At 52.0% G+C, this 17,511-nt stretch overlaps 1 protein-coding gene across 1 annotated transcript in view; it reads left to right on the top strand.

Annotated features, from left to right (window-relative positions):
• Positions 1–860: 860 nt before the first annotated feature.
• Positions 861–17,511, top strand: part of TNR (tenascin R) — a 33,367-nt gene continuing 16,716 nt past the window's right edge. The window contains exons 1-9 of the mRNA XM_048312712.1: positions 861–1,439; positions 4,121–4,597; positions 5,031–5,294; positions 6,100–6,215; positions 8,606–8,756; positions 12,004–12,273; positions 13,967–14,152; positions 16,846–16,935; positions 17,048–17,311. Of these exons, the coding sequence (XP_048168669.1) occupies positions 944–1,439; positions 4,121–4,597; positions 5,031–5,294; positions 6,100–6,215; positions 8,606–8,756; positions 12,004–12,273; positions 13,967–14,152; positions 16,846–16,935; positions 17,048–17,311 (2,314 nt within the window). The 5' untranslated portion in view covers positions 861–943. The remainder of the gene's footprint in view (positions 1,440–4,120; positions 4,598–5,030; positions 5,295–6,099; positions 6,216–8,605; positions 8,757–12,003; positions 12,274–13,966; positions 14,153–16,845; positions 16,936–17,047; positions 17,312–17,511) is intronic.

Consider the following 17,511-nt stretch of genomic DNA (forward strand, 5'->3'; position numbering starts at 1 on the left):
GGCTCGGAGCAGTTGGCCACAATTACTTCCACTCCAAGCACAGGCAAAAAGCCAAGCAAGAGGCCAAGGAGGGGGTACTGAGATTTGAACATTAACGAGTCAATCAAAGGCAGCCGGTGTTCATTAGTCCCTGTGCCCTCCCCTGTCATGGCCATCTCATTATGCAGGGACAAGAAGTCTCTCCGTGGGTCAGCCAGGGCCACCCAGGAGCCAGTGGAGAGCCCAGAAGGCAGGGAAGCACTTGATGGAGTCAGGGTCTGAGAATGCAGCCCCCAAATTGCCACTTACAGAGCCTGTCTCCTGTGAGCATGGTCAGAGCCACCTCATTGCGGAGTTATCTCCATTTTTCTCGCTTTTCCTAAAACCAGGGGAAAAAAAGAGAGCCTACCAAAGGAGCCCCAGGTGTTGTTGGAGAGAAACCAGCAAACATATTTTCATTCAGCAGCAGGGTAATGGGGGAGGCAGGGATGTTCCCCAGGGAGCTCGAGAGGAGCTCCAGAGCAGGAGAGCCATTAGAAACAAGAGACAGCAATTGCTCAAGGTTATGGCATTGGCAGAGGGTGGCAAAGTAAGACGTGGGTAGTGGCCCAGAGATGAGTATTTGGTGCTTTGATAGTACCAGATTAACTGTTTCCTAAATAAAAAAGCAGTAGCAACAAGAATCTGTCTTTGTCGCTGCTCAAGGGCTATGACAAGGTCTTCCTACCAGCCATGGGTTCCATTCAGGGTTGATTTAGGCTCCACCAGAGCCAGCAGGACTGCACGTGGGTCAAGTCGGCCCCACTGGTGTCTAGATAACTAGCAAGAAGCATCTGCCTCCTTACATGCTGAGCACAGTTTCGAGCCTAACACCAACCATGCTCTTCTGCTTCTGTATTCCCAGATCCTCCCCACTCTCGGCTGCCCAAGACTGGCTTGGAAGGCTCTTCCCTCTCCCAGGAAAATGGGGACTGACGGTGAACACCCGGTCCTGAGGAACGTGCTCATCAGCTTCAGCTTGCTTCTGCTGGGCGCTGTCCTCAAGCCTTTTGAGTGCCGGCTGGAGGTGACAACAGAGCCGGCTGAGAGGACAGCGGTGGATGAGGCAGGCAGCCTCGCCAACTGCAGCCCACCTATCAAAGAGCAGCCCATGGTCTTCCACCACATCTACAACATCAACATCCCTCTGGACAGCTGCTGCTCATCCATGTTCAAGTCTTCGGCCGAGGAGGTGAGTTCAGAAGACGACCGGCTGGCAGAGTACACGGAGCAGACCTCCGACAGCGAGAGCCAGGTCACCTTCACCCACAGGATAAACATGCCCAAGCAGGCCTGCAAGTGCTCCACCTCCCTCCCATCCCTGCAGGAGCTGCTGAGCAGGATTGAGATGCTGGAGAGGGAGGTCTCCATCCTCCGGGACCAATGCACCTCCAGTTGCTGCCAAGAAAATACAGCCACAGGTAGTAATGCCATCCTGTTAGCTCTTGCTGGGGACTGAGGGCTTGAGAGAAAGGCAGGAGAAATAATACAAAACCTGATGGTGCCACTCAGCGTGGTGACAGAGGAAAACCAGTGTTCACCCATGATGGGGCTGTGGTTTTAGTGAGAAAACTTAGCTTTAAGTCCTCTAAGGCAGGAAAACCCCTGGGAGGGCTCTGGTCACTTGAGTGCCCATGCCCCACTCACTGCAAAATGGAGAGAGCTGAACCCCCTTTACAGATGAAATTACAGCTGGTTGGGGGTGAGCAGGGGGATCTCCCAGCTCTGCAGTCCTTCCAACACTCTTAGACATCTGCCACTGCTTGTGGCACAGGGAGCAGAGATGTGGCTGCTGCTCTCCTGAGCTGTCCCTGGGCTGAAGGCAGCCCCATGGGAGTTGGAAATAAGCACCTTCATCTTCTCTGCAGGAGGAGTGAACACATCTGAAAAGCTGAGTTAAAAAAAAAAAAAAAAGTATTAAAAAATAGAAAAAATACATGAAAGATGCAAACAATAAAAAAGGCACAAAACCATCAACATGATATTTCAACTGAATAAAAATATGTGCTTTTGGGGAGACCTGCAAGAGGTCTCCATTAAAGGCAGCCCCTTGTTTCACCTCAGCTGTCCCTCAGGGTCAGGAAAGCAGCATTCAGCTGAAATGAGATGGGTCAGGAAGGTTTGGGCTGGCAGCTGCATTTCCATGGTACAGGAGCCAGCATACTGATAGTTCTTGTCTCGAGGAAGAGGGGCTGTCTCAAAGGGCATCCATCCCAAACACAGCCCAGCCCTGCTCGTGGCTTCAATGCACGAGCATTGATGCTCGTGGCTTCAATGCTCCTTGCAGGGAAGAAAACAATAAACAAGGAGAACCACACGGGGCATCTTTCCTGGGGAAAACTGCTTTTCACACCAAGAGCAGCAACAGGAAGGAAGAGAAATGAAAAGCAACCCTTTTACCCCCAGCACTCACTGTATTTTTTTTAAAGTTTTGCAGCTATTAGTGTGATTTTTTTCCAGTGGTACCCCAACACCTCTATGTGTAGGACACATTAAAATGCTCAGGTCAAGAGTTCCACCAAAGGTGTGTTGGTCAGGGAGGGAGAAACAAGGATGGACACACAGCAGGGTGGCTTGGGCTGGCATCCATCATGTGGTCAGGGGAAGTCAGTGCATTCCCAGCCATGGGTTCAGCCCACATCTCTCCCAATACCACATTAATGAGCTGCATCAATAACTAAGACAAAACAGAAAACACCAGTCTGTGCACAGTGAGGGTTAAAATCACGTAGGAAATGCTATGGGAAAAACCTGTTTTAAAGGAATTAATTTGAAACTCTGATGGGCCTATTTGGGTTACTTGCAACACAGGCAGACAGTGCCATTAAACATTCATCACTTGGTGGAGTCCCCACTCCCATCACAGATGCAGCGAGCTAAAACTGGAGTAATTTCATTTATTTTTACCAGAGTTGCTTTCAATTCACTGCACTGCACAGGAGATCAGGATCCTTACCCCACCCCATTTCCCCAAGGAAAGCCTCTTTCCTCCAGCACACTTACAAGCATCATCTCTCATCTTTTGGTAACTTAAGTGGAGGCTGAGATCTGAAGAAATCCTGACTGGCATTCCCAGTATTTGCAGTTTGGATGGGAATTGTCCTGCAAAGTAACCCAAATGGGCCTGTCTGGCACAGCATGTAAACGAGCTGCTTTTCCACGTGCATCTGCTACATCCCCCATCGGAAGAGCTCCTCGGAAAGCTCAGCTAGGACGGAAAATTTAGCTGGGGACAGAGTCCTGGGGCTTGGCGGTCTTTGGGGTGCAAAGGTTTCCCATAGTTTGGAGGAAGCACAGAAAGGATTTCTGTTCTTCCTTGGTTCACGTGAGGAAAAGCAGCAAAGATCGGCAAGGAAAAATTAGCCTGCCTGGGATACACCCTTAGCTGGAGCAATGGCTCTGTTTTGGGGCAAAATAGGGGAGCATTAGCAATGTCAGTGACTGCTGCCTTCATCCCCATGCTTCCCTCCTCACCCCAGGGCATCCTGTGCAAGGCTGCCGGGTGGAGAGAGGGCATTGGAGCTGCTGGCCACAGAGCCCATGTGCTTTCCCACAACCTGAGTGTGCCCAAAGCCAACAGCTCTGCCTTGATCAGGTTCACCAGGACAGGGATGAAGATAATGCCTTTGGGTACATACATACTTCTTCCAGGAGAGGGAGAAAGCAGAGAGGGGTCCCTCCTCTATGAAAAGGAGAAGTGGTAGACGTGAGAGCAGAGTCATGGCTGGTGCAGAGGGTTTGGTCAGGGAAGGTTTTTTTCCACTAAGAGGTCTAGGGAAGTTCCTATCGACTGAGTGCTGAGCTGGAGAGAAACCAAAGGGAGCACCTGCCCCGCCACAAGGCTGGTGGCACCCATGGTTACAGAGACCCCTGCTCCCTAGGAAAAGATCTACCCAAACCCCACCATGACCCCGTATCACCGGTTCAGCCCTAAAGCCATCAGTTCCCCAGAGCTGGGCGTGCTCAGAGGGAGGACTATCCCCTCCTTGCCCCACACCTGCCCCCCTTCTCCAGCCCATCAGAGGGCTGAACTAAGACCAAAACTGACCTTTTTCCACCTCCCACCCGGTGGCTTCTGACCCTCGGTCCTGCATCCTTGCAGGGCAGCTGGATTACATCCCGCAGTGCAGCGGCCACGGGAATTTCAGCCTGGAGTCGTGCAGCTGCGTGTGCATGGAGGGCTGGGCAGGCAGCAACTGCTCCGAGCCGCGCTGCCCCCGGGGCTGCTCCAGCCGCGGCGTCTGCCTGGAGGGCCAGTGCATCTGCGACAGCGACTACGGGGGCGAGGACTGCTCCCAGCTCCGCTGCCCCGCCGGCTGCGGCTCCCGCGGGCTCTGCGTGGACGGCGAGTGCGTGTGCGAGGAGGGGTTCACCGGGGAGGACTGCTCCCAGCTGCGCTGCCCCCGCGACTGCTCGGGCCGGGGCCACTGCGTGAACGGCACCTGCGTGTGCCAGGAGGGCTACGCCGGCGAGGACTGTGCGAGGCTGCACTGCCCCAGCGCCTGCAGCGGCCGGGGGCTCTGCCGGGACGGGCTCTGCGTCTGCGAGAGCGGCTATGAAGGGCAGGACTGCTCAGCAGGTAGAGGGGGGGATGGGTGAGGAGAGCCAGACTTGAGTGTGTAAGCAAGGGTGTCAAGGTGCCCAGAGTCCCATAGCAGCACCATGAAGGCTGGGGGAAATCCATACCCGGCAGAGCACATGTCTTAGGACCTGCCCAGGCCCCACAGTGTGGCTACCTCCCTGTTATCCCTGTCCCCAGAGACACCGTGGATGAAAGCTTGGGAGGTGAGCAAAAAGCCAGTGAGGTTCATCCCAGCATGGGGGCTAAACCCGTAGTGCAACAGGTTCTCCCGAGCCTTTACCTTGCTTTAGCTGTTAATACAACCACAGATAGCACATAACCCTCAGCCCGTGCCCATGTCCCACCAGCAGGCCTCCACACCCTCCCACAGCAGTGGAAGAACAAGCCACGCACACCCTGACACTCTCCTTACCTCTGCCCTTCCCACCAGTGTCTCCTCCTGAAAACCTGCGGGTGACGGGGGTCAGCGACAGCTCCATCGAGCTGGCTTGGGACAGCCCCGGGGCAGCCACCGAGTACGTGGTCTCGTACCAGCCCGCCGTGCCCGGGGGCACCCAGCTCCAGCAGCAGGTGCCCGGGGAATGGAGCAGCATCACCATCACGGATCTGGAGCCAGGGGTTGCCTACAATGTCAGCATTTACGCAGTCATCAGTGATGTCTTCAGCATCCCCGTTACCTCCAAGGTGATGACCAGTAAGTATCCTGCTGCACTTGTCGTTTGCTACCCCTGTATCCAGAGGGGAAGCTCAAGCTGGCTCACTTCTTCCATAAAAGCCTTCTAGCAGCAGAAACTTGAGCCTTCAAAAAAAAAAAAAAAAAATTATCTTTATAGGGATATAGGAAAGGAGGAAATGTGTCCATCCTCTTCAGAAAGACTCCGTTTGGATGAAAACCTGGATGTCTAAAAAGAAGAAAAAGCTTTCAGAGTTTGATTGAAGGCCCCAGAATGCAGCCCTAAACATTTAAACATTGTATTTTTTCCTCAGAGAAAATACTACAATATAACACAGAAGTCACAGGTTCTCCTCCCACTCCTGAAGGGATGATCCCCATGATGACTCCCCATGATATGGGGATAGTGCAGCAAGAGGGGATGCTGCTGTGCATCAGGAGAAACACAGTCCTGGCCAGGACCCTGATGCACAGAGGAAAACAGGAGCATCAAGCTGTAATGCCAAACTCCAGGAAGGTTTCTTGGAGATTAAGGATACGGAGGGCAGGGGAAAACCAGAAGCTGTCCAGACACCCCTTTGCAGCCCCATCATTCGCTCTGTTCACACCGTAGTGCAGTGGGATGCCTCAGAGTCCATAGGCCCAGGTCTTTCCCTCTTTTCCCTCCAGCCCCCGTGGAGTGGGGATAAAGGAATTTTGCTAACAGTTACCAAAAGGTTCCCCATTTTTGTTGCCCAGATAACAAACACCCACAGGGAGCAGGGTGGGGACTGACAGCGTGCGTGCACCCAGCCCGCTCTGCTCACCACCCCCTGCTCCCTTCCAGGCCTCGCCATGCCGCAGGGGCTGAAGTTCAAGACCATCACAGAGACGACGGCAGAGGTGCAGTGGGAGCCCTTCTCCTTCCCCTTCGACGGCTGGGAGATCAGCTTCATTCCCAAGGTACTGCTGCCACACTCACGGCACTGCAGGGCCACCCTGAAAGCACCGAGGGAGTGCATGCTAAATCAGTTTCCACTTATGCCCTTCCCAAAATACTCAGCCTGTGTTTGCCATTTGTGTGCTGTGCATCAGCATCCCCAAACATCGCCAGCCTGCATTTCCCCAGTAGTTTTTGTGTCAAGACATACATGTCCTCAAAGAAATTTCCCCAAAAAAATTCCAGTGATGGGGAAAAAAAACCTTCCAGCCTCACTGCCCCTTGTTGTTGCACCCCCTTTTTCCCTTCCATCTCCTTTGCAATGACTCTTTCTCCTCCTCCTCCTCTTGCTTGCCCTGCTCTCTACACTAAGCTCCCCAAAGCAGCCTGGATCAAACCGAGCAGCTGCTGGCTCTCAGGCAACAACCTTCACCATCCCCGAGTCACACGCACAGCTAATTCCTGCCATGGAATTTTAATTGCAGTGATGAACAGGTAGAAATTGTGCCAGAAAAGAGGAAAGGATAAAAATGTTGCCCTAAATACCTCGTATTTTCTGTGCGCAGCAACAAAAATTGTACATCAAGTGATCAATCTATATTCATAATTTCTACACCATTTAGCCATAAGTATAGCTTCAATTGTATATGGAGCCTCTTGACAAGAGCATTCAAGCCCTAGCAGTAAATGAAATGATGATTAAGGGCTCAATTGTAATGTTTTCACTTGTACAAAAACTTCAGTGGGATCAAAGCAGCTCTGGGCAGCAGAGAACTGCAGAATTTGGCCCCAAAGTTTTAAATGCTCTTAACTAGGAAGTATCATTGCACAGCACAAAACAAGGGCCCCATTGCCTTAAATAACTCGATTCTCTCATTTCCAAAGAGTTGCTGGAAGATTCTTCGTGCAATGTTGGCTACATCCACATGCAAATCGTGTCAGAAGTTGAAGCTCAGGTAGTGCAGGTATAAACCCTGGGATAATCTTCAGTCACCATCAGGATTAAAGCTGAAAAATATAGCAACAGCAGAGAAAAGCTTTTGGTAGGAAAAAATAGCTCTTTCAAACATTGCTGTGTTACTCAGGAATTAAGCTGAACAGCATGCCCCTGAAGCAGATAAGTGCAAACCATTGGTTCTCTTTTCCATTTTTAAGCTTAAACTTAAAAATACATGGAAGCATTTTGGGATTTAAAGGCAGGTAAGATGCAAAAGGATGGCTGTTCCTGGATGCTGGGTCTTGGGCAGGAAAGGGATGTAGCTCACTGGGCTTTAAAGTTCTCAAATCCATGAGTCAAGACAGAAAGTCACAGTCATGCTCCTGCCCATAAGCTGCCAAAATTGGCCTCTCTTGGGTCTCCATCATCAGCTTTTCCCCTAAAATTAGGCAGAGGGTGCCGTGTCCTTTACTGCCCTGCAAGCAATGCTTGCTTGGGCACATGCCAAAACATTGCCACACCTCAAACAAACCCAAAACCTATTCCCAAAGGCTAAAAACAGCAGTTGCAACTGCAGCATCACAACCTCTGTGAGAAAAACTGACCTCCCTGTCTCCCCAAAAACTGGGTGAGAAGATGCTAATTTGGTCCTCAGCAGCCCAACGAGGATGCTTGCAGCTTCCTGCAGAGCAACTCTCCTTCCATGGTCTCCACGATGCTCTCACCCCTACTAAAGCTGGGTCAGGCAGGATTGCCCATCTGCTGCCTGCACCAGGGATGGGGTGGGAAAAAGACAAAGAGAAGACGGAATTAGCAAAGAAAATTAGGAAAGGAAAAATGGCAATTGATGGCTAAAATGGAAGATTTCCTGTTTAATGAGAAAAGAGATGAATGTGTATTGAGAGTTATGTGCAAAGGTTTGTTTAGCATGTTATTAGTGAAGACAGCAGCAAGAAAAGATCCTTTGTCCAAATGCTGGCAGGAAAGGTGACATGTGCAGTTGTTTAAAGCCTTGCAGTTTTTCAGGGCAAAACTGCAAGGTATAAAGGAGTGTAAAGATGGTTAAAAAGCAGGGGATGGCAAAATAAAGACCTCCCAGCTTCATCCCTATACATCAACAACAGAAGGCTCCGGGCTCCTGAAGAGCAGGGAAAACAAGTCTAGCCAAGGCTTTGGTTTTATCAGCTTCCCTCTTCTGGAGAACAGCAGAGGCACAAATGGCAAAACACAGAAGCTGGGGAGGGAGGAGGGATGGGCAGGGTTTTCAGCCCAACATCACGAGTGCTCCACGCTTCGTGGGTGACTTCACCCCCGCTTTCTGCACCCCCACGGTGGGATGTGCCAAGGTGACAATGTGATTTGGGGATGCAGAGCGGGCCGTGGAAGGATGGGGGGCACCTCCTCTCCATGCATCAGTCTCCCCCCAAAACCACCAGTTTGTGAGGGAGGGTTAATGCTTATTTCATTCCCTGACAGAATAATGAGGGGGGAGTGATCGCCCAGCTCCCCAGCACCGTCACCACCTTCAACCAGACGGGCCTGAAGCCGGGGGAAGAGTACACCGTCACCGTAGTGGCCCTGAAGGAACAAGCCAGAAGCCCTCCCACCTCCGACAGCGTCTCAACCCGTGAGTGAGCCTGACCTGGGGGCAGCACAACAGTGCCCTGGGCTTGGTCCCAAAAATAAAGTCCCATCAGCAAGAGCAGCTGGCACTGCATGGGCAGGGATGAAATTAGCAGCACCCGGGTGCCCAAACATTGCAGCAACAGCTTCTTCATGCAGTATTTTGTCCCTCTATCTCCTAAATTGCCACAAGTGCAGAAACTGTGGCGAGGTTAATGGGTTGGGAGTGAAGACTCACTTCTGTTTTTATTATATATCTGGATAAATTCTTCTTCTCTGCTAATCTCACATTTTGGAGGCTAGACACCCTCAAGAAATACATCTACAAATGTATTACTTGCTCATATATAACAGATTAAAACTCCCACCCGCTTTTGTGCCACTAAATGCCCTCAAATCCCACCTATTCGTGGAAATCAGGCAGCAGGGCAGGGAGCCAGGAGCAATAGCACGTCCCTTCCTAACCAGTTTGTTTGCCCAGTCACTGGTCCATCCTGTAGACCAGAGAAAATTCAACTGGGTCTTCTTGCTGAAGGAGATGCAGTGATGGGCAGAGCTCATGGAGAAGAAGAGGCTCTTCACACCGGGTCTGTTGCAGTCTGCCTTGAAAGCCAGGCAGACGTCTACTCCCTCCATCTAAGCTGTGCCGAAAGAAGCAGCACTTAAGGAGCTGCCGGAGGGTTGTGGTAATTCGAGGCAGCTGTGAGAGCGAAGGGAGGGTCGCTCCACCAGCAGCAGCAGTGGTTTGCTGCAGGTCCAACCTTCCCCAGCACAGTCCTCTCCTCCCGCTTCGCCTCCGCGTTCAGCTCGACGTGGCTTAATAGAGACATCTCCTTGGTCAAGCCCGAAACTTCCTTTCCCTCGGAAGTCAGCAAAAATAGAGGCTGGTACTTCAAACTCAGGGGCTGGCCTTTGCAGGGAGTGCAGGCGGAGCGGTGAGCTCGCAGATCTCTGCTCCGTGAAGGCATCCCTGTGCTGGCGTGCCTGCCTTCCTCTGCAGCACCCCCAGAGATTTATCCCCATCACCCTCGTTCTTCCTCAGCACCTTGTGCCACGGTCAAGCAGCAAAGGCACAGGTTCATGCCACACAGCCCAGTAGATGGGGATCACCTGGATGACTGGACAACATGAAGTAGTTGGAGATTGAGGGTATGCATGAGCTGGTCCTGGAGCTGGAGCTGGACAGCCAGCTCCTGCCTAAGCACGGGGCTTCCCAGCTGTTCTTCCTTTGCTGTTTTGCTCCCAGACCTCACCTCACTGCTCCAAATTCCCCCATGTCTTTTTCTAACCCTCCCTGGTCCTTTCCACCCTTGCCCACATGCTCATCCCCCAGAACTTCCAATGCTGAGGTGCAGCATTCAGCAGACCCTTGTTATATCCTGTCATTTCCTAATGTCTGCAGTATATTAGGTATATGTAGGTGTGGTATAGTCTGAATTACAGAACCAAAGTGGGCTCTTTCACCCACTTTGTAATCACGGAAGTGATAAAAGGGCTGCCCAGCAGGCTTCGTGCATGAGAGCTGCCATGGCACAGGAGTGATGGGGAGGCTTGGCTCCATCCCTCCATCCCTCCATCTCTCCATCCATCCATCCATCCATCCATCCATCCATCCCTCCCTCCCTCCATCCATCCCTCCATCCATCCATCCATCCATCCATCCATCCCTCCATCCATCCATGCATCCCTCCCTCCCTCCCTCCATCCCTCCATCCATCCCTCCATCCATCCATCCCTCCATCCATCCATGCATCCCTCCCTCCCTCCATCCCTCCATCCATCCCTCCCTCCATCCATCCCTCCATCCATCCATTCCTCCATCCATCCATCCATCCATCCATCCCTCCATCCATCCATCCCTCCATCCATCCATCCATCCCTCCCTCCCTCCCTCCATCCCTCCATCCATCCCTCCATCCATCCATCCCTCCATCCATCCATGCATCCCTCCCTCCCTCCATCCCTCCCTCCATCCATCCCTCCATCCATCCATTCCTCCATCCCTCCATCCATCCATCCCTCCATCCATTCCTCCATCCCTCCCTCCCTCCCTCCCTCCCTCCCTCCCTCCATCCCTCCATCTATCCCTCCCTCCATCCATCCATCCCTCCATCCATCCATCCATCCATCCATCCATCCATCCATCCATCCCTCCCTCCCTCCCTCCCTCCCTCCCTCCATCCATCCATCCATCCATCCATCCATCCATCCATCCCTCCATGTAGTGGTTAAGTCCTGCTGGACTCAAAGCATCCATCAGCCAGGCTTGAGCCCAGGCTGAGTGTTGGAGGATGTAGAGGAAGGAAGGGCCCAAATTTCTGCAAAAAAAGAAGCAGAAATATCCCAAAGGGTCTCCCAGTAGATCCCTGGTATGAATTTAGCTAAAAACCTTTTATCTGAGAGGTTTTGTTGGACACCCACCATAGCCCCACACCCAGCTAGTTATGAAGACTCACCAGAGCAGTTGCGTTTTCTCCTCTCTTCCCACTGCCAAACCACCAACAGCTTTATGAGCTGATCCCTCAGTTTAAAGACAAACCAGGAGCTGGCACCAAAGCAGGAACATTTCTAGAGACATTCCTCAGTTCTCCATGCTTGGATTTTGTCCTTGCACCCATGTTATTTAACACATTGTCAACACTTTTCAAAAGACATAATATTGTTGCTGGTAAATTTTGCCAATGATGGAAAGGCTCGGAAAGAGTAAATTGAGTGGAAGATCATCAGTAAAAGTTGTCTGGATAGTCTGAAGAGTTGGGCACAAAGGAAAATTACATATTTTTCAATGCAAAAGTACAAGCAGCTATCTAAGAGCAAAGAAAGTGTGTTGCAGTTAGATATAGGAGTTTTATATCCTGGGAAACATCACCCTAAAAAGCCAAGGAAGAATTATTGCTGACAACCAGCTCAAGAGAAGGGCATGAGCTGCACTGTAGCTGTCATGGGTGCCAGTGAGAGTGCTGCTGGGTCCTGCTCTGGTGCTCACAGAAAGTGGAGAGGGTTCAGGAAAGAGCCAGGAGACTGGGACAAGGAACTGGGAACCCACGAGGACCAAACCCCCTAAGTACCCTGGGGTCAGGGTCATGTCTCTTGCCCATGCCACCTCTCTCCCTTGTCCCCAAGTACTAACTCCAGCCACCTTGAAGGTAAGGTTGAGCCATCCCTGAAGCTTGGTGTCCCCAAAGCTTCCACCTTTCCCCATCCAACTCTCCCGAAATAACAGGTGCCCATTTCCCCCCCCTCCTCCGCAGTCATCGATGGCCCGACGCAGATCCTGGTGCGGGATGTCTCCGACACGGTGGCCTTCGTGGAGTGGACGCCGCCGCGCGCCAAGGTGGACGCCATCCTGCTGAAGTACGGGCTGGCGGACGGGGAGGGCGGGAGGACCACATTCCGCCTGCAGCCCCCCCTCAGCCAGTACTCCCTGCAGGCCCTGCGCCCCGGCGCCCGCTACCACCTCGCCGTCAGCGCCCTCCGGGGTGCCAACGAGAGCCGGCCGGCCTTTGCCCAGTTCACCACAGGTAGCTAGCTGGCCTTGCTGGGAGATCTGGTGTGAATTTTTGAGCCTCTGGAAAGCACGGGCAGGCGGCTCGCTGCCATCTGCAGATGCGCTGTCCTGCAACGAGGACGTATCCGGAGAAAAACTGAGGGGTTTGTGTGTCTGGGGTTTCGTGATACCTCTTTTTCCCCTGGCACAAGTGAGCTGGGGTTTAATGTGGTGTGCTAGGAGGAAGGAGGGGAATGAAAACACAGTGGGTTAAGATGCAGGTATGAATGGAGACTCCTGAATGCAGGTGCCTTGCATACTATCACAGAGCCAGGCAGAGCAAATGATTCAGCTCACCCTAAAATACACACCCTAAAACTGCCCTCTGCCCCCCCACTGCTAGTGCCTACTCTTCTGTTTAGCCACTAAACCTCCAGTGCAAAAGGTCCTCTTTCTGCCCTGTGCCCCACAGAGGTGCTCTAATGGGCCTCAGGGCAGGCCAGGTGATCCCAGATGCCAGTGACAAGGCATGGATGGGCTCAACCCCCCATATTTAGACGATAAAACCCCAAGCCAACCCCATCTTGGCCCTGTCTTGCTGCAGCCTGGGACACACATCCCCACCAGCTCCAGTGCCCGTTCAGACCCACAGCTTAGAACTCCAGAATTCGGCAGTTTACATCCTTAAGAGCACCCATAGCACAATGCACCACTCTGGAAAGCACCAAAACGCTCAGCACAGGTCTGAATTCAAGGTGACACTCGCTCCCACTCAGCATCAAGAGCCAAAGCAGGTGCCTTGACCAAGGAATCAGCAGCCAAGCAGCTGAAACCAGCACAGCCAGAAACATGATGGTTATCTTATTTTATATCTCTTCCCTGAACACCCTAACTGGTCGGTAAAACTTTTAATTAATGTTAAGCCTGCAGATAGCTAATGGGTTTAATTTACTGTGCCATAAAGGAGGAGTCAGAGCGTGTATTTCCGTGCTGGTTTATGGCATATAAATTGTCCTGTACATTACTGGTGGATATGAGGCTCCTGCTATAATAACTGTGGTACGTGAACTGTGTGTGTACGTATCTCTATAGATAAATACTTCGGACGAGATGCTTGCCCCAACTGATTTGCTGCATTGGCCTTCCTCGCTTTATTTCTAAAAGGCAACATAAAAAACACCCCCCAGACTTGAATCCATCACCACTGCCCACCGTCCGCTGGTGCCCAGCCCCAACCCCTTGCTCACCAGAGGCGTTTATTGTGCAAACCAGAGCAGATTCAGAACACAGCCTCAGCAGCACCAATAAAGAAACGCTTTGGACAATGTCTGAGTGTGAATGAGCCTGTAAAGATGCTCAGGGTTTTCTTCTAAGAGCAGTTCAGGCCAATGCATGGCTACTACAGAGCCCTTTTTCTCTTACTCACAGTGCCTCAGGTTTTTTTGCTCTAATATGGGGGAAAAGAGTTTTCTTTTTGAAAGAACATGGGATTAGCTGCCAAACCAACCTGCTGAGGATGCTGCGAATGCCCCAGCATTTGCGTCACTCTTCTGGGTGACATCTCCCAGTCTGTGCTGAGCAGGAGGTGAGAGAAAATGTGCCAGCCCAGTCCCCTGGGGAGGAGGGTCCGCGTGCGGGACCTCGCGGCTGTCCCACCCAGGTGCCACCCGTGGGTGAGGGTGCGTTCCCAGCGGTGAGACGGTGCCTCTCTCCCTTGTGTTGCGCAGAGATCGATGCTCCCAAGAACCTGCGGGTGGGCTCGCGGAGCCCCGGCAGCCTCGAGCTCTCTTGGGACAACAGCGAGGCCGAGGCACACAGCTACAGGGTGGTCTACAGCACCCTGGCCGGGGAGCACTACCACGAGGTCCTGGTGCCGCGCCACACCGGCCCCACCACCCGGGCCACCCTCGCAGGTATGCATGCACCCATGCGCTCTTCCTCCCCCCTCGTCCTCCTCCTCTCGAGCAGGCAGGGCAATGGAGAGCCCAAATCAGCACCAATACTCAGTTGCCCTTATGCTGGCACGCGTTTGAGGTTGTTTTGGGGTTTGCTGTTTACCGGAGAGAAGGTTTTCCTTGGGATACAGCCCATTTTCCCCATTACACCTCCGAGTAATGCAAGGATCTGTCCAGGTGGCATATAGAGCTGGCAAGGAGCAAAGTGAGGAATGGGAAGAAGCCTGTTTAGGCTGATCTACAGCAAAATATTATTTCACCCTTCTCTTTTTTGCTTGTTTGGAAAGAGCTTGTTTGGTGATGATGCCCCGTGGGCAGTGATGGGGAGCCAGGCTGGCCGAGTTTTTTGCCTTTTTCCAAACTGGGCTCAAAGCAGACCCAAATCTAGAGATACTATTTTTGAGCAAGTCCTTTAAGTGGTACATTTTTCAGGCCAGCAGAGGGGCTGCAAACACCACCCACCTCCCACTGCCAGGAAAGCCCCAAACACCTTACGCAGCAGCACAATAAAGCACCATGTGAGATGTGGTTTCCTTGTTTTTTGACTAGAACTGCTTGCCTTACGGATTTGCTGCTCCGGTGGCATATTTTGAGCAGAGAAAAGACTTAATTATATGCAAAAATGTTCTCTCATTCATCTTGAAGCTCTTCAGTATGGCAGGACACCAGGTTCTTCCATGTCTGCCTTCCTAGGACCTTCAAGGGCTCAGGAATCTGCCGTATGGAGTTATAGGAGAAAGTTCAGTGGGAAAGTCAGAAGTTAAGTTACAGGCACAGCAGCAGTCATGAGAAAGGCTGGAGGGCAGCAAGGCAATCAGAGCAGTTACCTTGAAAAGTGCGGAATGCAGAAAGAAGGAAAACATTAGGGCTGGTTTCTTCTGTGTTCGTGATGAGGATGCGTGTGGAGAAGCAGGATGAGATCACAGTGCTGGACTCCTGCTAGCTTTCCTTTACGACATTTATTGGCTTTCTAGGTGAGAAGAAGCATTAAAAATGGGCCAAATCCCCCTCCTTGGGCAGAGGTACTACACTACCCCAGTGACACACACTGTGATGATATCCATGGCTTGACTTGAGCTTGCCTTGGAGTATGTGGCAGCCTAAAGTCTCTTGTTTTTCTCAATAAAACTAAAAAAAGCTGCCAAGGCTCTGCCAGACTCAGGCAAGGCTGCAAGAAACCCCACCAGAGCAAGCTGCAGAGATGCAGATTCTTAAGTCAGCTGTAGAGAGTGATTTTTATACAGTGCCTCCACCAAGTGCATTGCTTCCAGTCCCCAGGGTGCTATGTAACAAACAAACCAATTAAAAAAAATCTAGTCATAGCAGAAAATAACCAAAAAAACCATTCTGCTAGCCAAAAAAAAAAAAGCTACAATAGTCATAGTGTGGACAGCACATGAGCCTCTCCCATAGCTCCATTACAGACAGAGTAGCCACGTCCTCCAGTCTTGCTGGATGTGGTGCAAAACCCATTGGGGTTTTTTTCCAGCCACGCAGGGCCTGGTGGGATCCATGCTTTGAAAGCAACCAGCAATTCTTTCAGCCAGTCTCATCTACCTGCAGTGAGGTACGGTACTGAGCAGGGTTTATCAAAGATTTAAGCTTAAAAGCGCAGCAAGCCTGGCCCTAGCCATAGTCTCTCTCAAAAATCAGCATTTGCACAGAAATTACCATAATTTTGCTCTTCCCAAAAGATCTGGGAGAGAAAAGGTTTATGTCCTCCTGCTCATTTCTTCCTTCTCCTTCCCTTCTGCCAGGCTCTTCTTTCCAGAATGCTTTTGACACTTAACTGAGCAGGGCCAAGGGGGTCCATCTTCTCCCCATCATCCCTACCAAGAATGGACTGTAGCAAGAGAAGAGCAGGGAAGGAGAGCATCTCTCTCTCCTGACCTCCTGGGAAAGGTTTTGGTGGCTCCAGGGGATGCTGCCCCTGGGCAAGGAATGGTGAGGCTGAGCTGGAGAGTTTATGGCTTTTTCTAACTTTGTGGTAAAGATCATGAAGCACAGGGAAGAGGGGAATAAAGCCACCAGCAGCCAAGCAGAAGCGACAGGCAGAGGCAAGAGATACCCCATGGAGATAAAGCAGTGCAAGAGGAAAGGAGCTGGATGAGCTCAATTCCCAAGTTCCTTGAGAGAGACACCTCAGGATATGTCCACCCCAAGGAACAGGGCTTGATTCGGCTCCCAGAAAGACTGCACCTTTCCCAATTCATGTGCATTTCATTTATTCTGCATAGTTTATTTCCTTCCAAGACACCAGCCCTGTGACAATATTTGATGTTGCATCACTTTGGAAGAAAATATAGCTATTTTATCATTCCCATCTCAGCTCACACACACAAGAGCTTCTGTCTCACTGCCAGCAATTACAGCAGACCTCAGCAACAACTTTTAAAAATGGCTCGTTTCTGAGCTAAAATAATCCAAATTCTCTATCCAAAGGCAACCACAGGGCTTTTTTAAAAGGCTCAGCTCTTCTGCAATGTGCAGAGGAACTGACTGACCTGTGGGAGAGCTGCTAGCCCCAGGGATGCTCTGGAGGGTCCTCCCCTGTCCCCACCTGTGGGAGGTGGAAGAAGGGGTCGCACCCTGAGGTCACCCTGCCAGGTGCTGCTCTCAAACCCCTTCATGTTCTTTGCACTCCCTGGTAGATCTGGTGCCGGGAACAGAGTATGGCATCGGGATTTCAGCCGTGATGGACAGCCAGCAGAGTGTGCCAGCGACCATGAATGCCAGGACTGGTGAGTTTGGCCCCACTGCCTGCTCGAAGCACAGCTGGCTCCTATGGCTCAGATGCCCCCATAGGACAGTCTGTGCATGGGGACAAAGCTCTGCACCAACCCTCTCCTGCAGAGCTTGACAGCCCCCGGGACCTCCTGGTGACAGCCTCCACTGAGACGTCCATCTCACTGGCTTGGACCAAAGCCATGGGTCCCATCGACCACTACCGCATCACCTTCACCCCCGCCTCAGGAATGGCCTCCGAAGTGACAGTGTCCCGGGAGGAGTCGCAGCTCACCCTCTCGGAGCTGGAGCCTGGGACAGAGTACACCATCTCCATCATCGCTGAGAGGGGACGGCAGCAGAGCCTGGAGGCCACCGTGGATGCCTTCACAGGTAGAGAAAGACAAGCTGGGATGGGGACAAGGGCACAGACCTTGTTGGCTCCTCTGCTAGCCCGCTGCATCCCTGGCACCAAAACCCTTGAGGTGGTGATGGGGATGAGAGCTGGGGTCTGTGTGTCCACACAGGAGCGGGCCTGTTGACCTCCAAAGGAGGATGGCTCTACCAGTGTGGTGGCACAACCCCTTTGGCCA

Source organism: Corvus hawaiiensis, chromosome 9, assembly GCF_020740725.1.
Source record: "Corvus hawaiiensis isolate bCorHaw1 chromosome 9, bCorHaw1.pri.cur, whole genome shotgun sequence".
Taxonomy (NCBI): Eukaryota; Metazoa; Chordata; class Aves; order Passeriformes; family Corvidae; genus Corvus; species Corvus hawaiiensis.